Genomic DNA, 4957 nt, shown 5'->3' on the forward strand with positions numbered 1-4957 from the left:
CTTTCCCTCTGAGTTTAATCATTATCAGACTAGTCATGCAGCTTCTCAGGGGGTGGAAATGATGCTTTTCATCAAATCAGTCAATGCTAGGTACTGTGCTTGTAAACCAACAAAGCATTTTACACATCTACAATTTGCTATTAAAGTTTGGACTAGTGGTGGAAAACCTATTCAGGTCCATCAGTAAAAGTAGTAACACTCCCGGGTAAAATTAATTACATTTTTTAAAAAGTAAAGGTATTGCATTTTAAATCTCAATTAAGTAAAGGTAGACAAATGGTATCCACTATGGCTGCTGTCACTATTAATATAATTGAATTTCACTGCTACATAAATTAAAATAAGGTACTGATACCTACAGATTAAAGGAGATTAACAGGTACTTTAAAATAATAGGCTACTTAAGTGCAGGAAATGTAGGTTACTTGAGGAAATATACTTAGTAACTCAGCACTAGTCACCAGAGTAATGATAACAATGGCGTTTCAAAGTTTTCAAGCCTGATCACTAACATCAAGTGTAAACAAAACAAAGAAACAAACAAAAACGTTTAAACACTCAAAGAAAGTAGGAGATAGCTCATTTGAAGTAATAATGTCTGAATGTAAACCTATAAAAAAGAATAAATAAAAAAAACATGTGCCATCTCCCAAAAGCCTGATGCTACAGAAAAGGCAATTGTGAAAAGGATAAAGTGACTTTAAAATATAAATGTCTTTTCCTTTAAATTTCTGATTTAGACTACCAGTATGTAGCTTAACCTGTTAATATTTAGTTTTTCTTTTTATATACAGTACATATATGTCTACTTTTCAGTTATTATAAAATAATTTTTATGCCACTAATATGATCTATATTTAGCCTCTCGATGTGTGGAAGGTAGACTATTGCTCCTAAAAGGTTGTGATTAATTCGTTATATGCGTCCTAATATTTACAAAGACTTAATTCAGTAAACGAGATCATTGAGCATTGCCAGTGGACGGATTTAAACTACATTTCCCAGCAGCAACTGTATCGATTGGTCAGCATAATTTGTCCGCACGAGATCTCGCGTTATGTGCGGTTTGACCCTGCCCTATGTCTCGCGCATTCGCAGCTCCATCACTCGGTATATAAAGCTGAACAACGACGGAGGAGGACGGCTGGGAAATCGCAGCCCGGGATTGTAAATAAGACCGCTTAAACTGTGTTTTATTTACAAACGCGATGCCGGCTGTTTTAAGATATTGTTCCCGGTCATCTTAGTTTGTTTTTCGTAATTTTTGGCTCTGTTTCTCGCCTATTTCCGTGTGGTTTTTACACTACGCGAATAATGGCGAGCTCGGCTAACTCGAACCCAGTGGTAAGGATCAATCTCTCAGGATTGTCAGCGGGGAAAATGTGGGTGAAGTTGATAAGGAGCAGTCGGCCAACTGGTATTTCATTCCGTTTAATGAATCTGCTTTAACAAACACGTCACTGTTAACTGAAATTAAATTAAAGACCAAATTTCAGCCAGTCGGCTATTTTAAATCAGTTTTCTAAACTGGGTAACATTAGTTTTATATGATGAGCACATGGTAGGAGTATGTTAAATAAGAGGAGCTGCGTCTCGCAAAAAATGATAAAATACGTAGAGATGGTGTTCAGGGTCAATGGTAAAACTACAGTTAAGATGTAAATTACGGACTGTTCGTGAGATTTAAGCTCTTGTGAGTTGGCTGTTAGGTGGTTCCTGATTGTGGCTAAATTAAATTAAAGTATGACTTACTGGTATTTGACGTTTGTACTGTTTAGTGAAAGGTTGAAGTACTGTGTCGATTGCGGTTATAAAAGGACAAATGGTAAATCTAAGCTAATTTGCATAGTGTATCAAAAACAAATGTATGCAAAGCACATTGCCATCATCCCCTGCTAACGAATTAGAACTAAGTTTTTTTTGTTTGTTTGTTTTGAAAAATTAAAGTCTCGTTAGCCGAAAATTGTCAAGGCTCTGTCAAATGCCTCATCACTGTCCACCATTCCACGAGCAGATGGCACGATAGCCGCCCCAAACCACCACTTTTACACAACTCACGTCAAATGTGTCCTGCTCCCTACCGACAAGGCCATACTGCCAAGTCAAAACTAAACACTGTTTAGATATTTCACAGAAAATGTCCTTCACATTCCGCTACATAATGGTCAGAGTACGAGGCTGTCGAGCGCGCAGTTTGCCGCTCCGTAAAATGGCTTCCACGTCTGCCCGCTCTCCGCTTCTGACCCTCCTCCTTTCCGCTGCCTGGTTTTATACCGCCATATTGGCTCTCTAATATAGACTGCCGGGATGGGAAGGTGCTACCCGACGTTACGTCACCGACTCTACATATAAACACCAGACTGTGCTTTAAATAGTGGCGGAGTAGACGGGCCGAGAGAGAGGAGAGACTGAGGTCCGTGCTGCGGACAATGCGGTGCGATGGCCTACGTGTCCTGTATGTGTGTCGCTTAGGTTTACATTGTACCTCTGTGTTCTTGTGTTGAAATGCGACCGCCCTGCTGCTTTAGACCTTTAATTGGTATGCACTTGTTGTGTTGGCCATGCATGAAACGGTATCCCTAGAGACCTAGTTCATATGGATTAGCATCAAAAGCCTGGTTCAAATAGAACAGGAAGCCAGACAAATGCCAAGCATGCGTTATAGCTGAATCCTAGGGATTTAATTGCAGGGAACCAGTTTTAAAGTTGAGCTGCATAGCATATTTTTCCACATCTTTACTACTTTATGCATATTTTGGAAGATAATTTAATTTGTTCTAGTAGCACACAGGTTGAAAGGTTATAATGCTGTTATTGCAGCAGTGAGGACGGTGAATTCCTATTAAAGACAGCAGTTAAACAGCTGAATTATTTTTAAATACCACAATTTCCATGTAAAAGTAGTTCTGAATTAGAAAACACTGGTCATACTAGGTATATGTATGTTTTCCATACAGTATTTGAGGGTCTATTGTCTCAATCAGAAAAAACAAGTTTCTTTTGTGTTTGCTTCCTCATAGCCTAAACTGTATAAGTCTGTGATTGATGATGTGATCAACGAGGTGCGAGAGCTGTTCCTGGATGAGGGTGTGGATGAGCAGGTGCTTCTGGAGCTGAAGACGGTAAACTTCATTAGTGTTCTTCTTGTGTACCCACTAAAAGCTCTTTAACGTCTTCCTCCGCATCACATAAGAAGTTGTTTTCAAGCTTTTCCCAGACAAAGTACAGAAAGGTGACAAAGTAAAAACCAGATTAAATGAGTGGAAAATCACTTTTATTCTATGATGAAACATTTCTATCCTGATGGGAGTGGTCTCTTCCAGGATGCCAGTGCTCCGAGGGGTCACTGAATGGTCTGATGAATATGAAAATGATATGAATCATATGCTATGGCCTTTACAGTCACCAGATCACAACCCAGTTGAACACCTGTGGGAGATTTTGGACTGACCGGGGCACACTGAAGCCGTTTTGGTGACATGGTGCCCCAACACCATACTAAGACACTTATGTTGGTTTTTTTCCTTTCATTTGTCATCTGCCTCAAGAGCACCTTTGATAAATTTATTTTCTTAATCGAAGTATTACCTCAAATTTTAATTGAAATGGGTTAGTCTTATGTTCCTGCCATTGACTGTATAAAAGATTGGCATCATGACAGCTCCCAGAAGTAAAACCACTGAGTTGATCGCCCCCTGGTGGCTGGTCGCAATATAGGTCATAAATCCTAAATCCACTATTCAAAGTACAAATCAAATACATCTTCCCCAGAGGTGATTTCTATTTTATTTGGTAGATAACATCACGCTGATGTCTGTACAAGTGTTTTTTTTTTCTATTAAGGTTTTTTTTTAAAGTATTTGATATAAAAACAAGTGCATTTGAGATGATTTGATAGCTTTGATTGGCGGTCTGATGCTGTCACTTCACTTGTGGTCACTACTGCGTGGGTCTGGTTGCTAAACACCAAGCTGGCAGCTGCAGTGCTTGTTATTTTGGTTTCACTTTTGCATATATGGTGATGTATCATCCATATAGATGTCAGACAGTAATATTAAATCAATTCCCAAAAGATTGTCAGCAAAAACTTTGCTCATTGTCCAAAAAGTAAGCCTTCTTTTGCAACACATTAAGTCAAAGGCAGAACCTAACAAATGATGCCTTTCTGCCACTCTTCTTTTTCTGCCTGTGGCCACAGCTGTGGGAGAACAAGCTGCTGCAATCCAAGGCAGTGGAGGGGTTCCATACTGAGGAGCAGGCAGCTCTGCAGGCTGCACTGCAGCAGCAACATTCAGCAGGTCCAGCAAGTCCAGCAGGTGACCCAGCCAGCACAGGCCCCGCAAGTCATCCTGCCTACTCAGCAGCAGTCAGGTTGGTCAGCACTGGCACTACTGCTGTAGTTACAGCTAGCAAAAGTGCAACAGTAGAAGCATATATGGAAGCAAAACTGCCATAATTTTAATTGTATCCGTATCTGTACTGAATCTCGCAAATGAATCATGACCAAATAATTGGTGTTGTCACTTAAATACAACCTTGCATTGTAATTTGGTTTATGATTATGGCTTTGTCTACACACAGCTAAAATGTTGATGTAAACAAGCTACGTACAGATTAGAATTATTTATCCACCTTACAAAAATAAATCCCTTTTTAAGAGACTTTTTTGGCAGAAGCCGATATTCAGAAAGCGAGCTTATTATGTGCAAAATTCCAGTAGTACATTAAATGTATTAACCAATTACAAACCCGATTCCAAAAAAGTTGGGACACTGTACAAAATGTGAATAAACACAGAATGCAATGATGTGGAAGGTTGAAATTCCAGTATTTTATTCAGAATAGAATATAGATAACATATCAAATGTTGAAAGTGAGACATTTTGAAATGTCATGCCAAATATTGGCTCATCTTGGATTTCATGGGAGCTACACATTCCAAAAACGTTGGGACAGG

General features: G+C 39.2%; 1 protein-coding gene across 1 annotated transcript in view; it reads left to right on the forward strand.

The window, feature by feature from the left end:
• Positions 1-1103: 1103 nt before the first annotated feature.
• LOC109969829 (general transcription factor IIA, 1) overlaps positions 1104-4957 on the forward strand; it is a 12325-nt gene continuing 8471 nt past the window's right edge. The window contains 4 exon segments of the mRNA XM_020617010.1: positions 1104-1344; positions 3021-3122; positions 4199-4285; positions 4287-4371. Of these exon segments, the coding sequence (XP_020472666.1) occupies positions 1315-1344; positions 3021-3122; positions 4199-4285; positions 4287-4371 (304 nt within the window). The 5' untranslated portion in view covers positions 1104-1314.

The sequence above is a fragment of the Monopterus albus genome, unplaced genomic scaffold (assembly GCF_001952655.1).
Source record: "Monopterus albus unplaced genomic scaffold, M_albus_1.0 scaffold182.1, whole genome shotgun sequence".
NCBI lineage: Eukaryota > Metazoa > Chordata > Actinopteri > Synbranchiformes > Synbranchidae > Monopterus > Monopterus albus.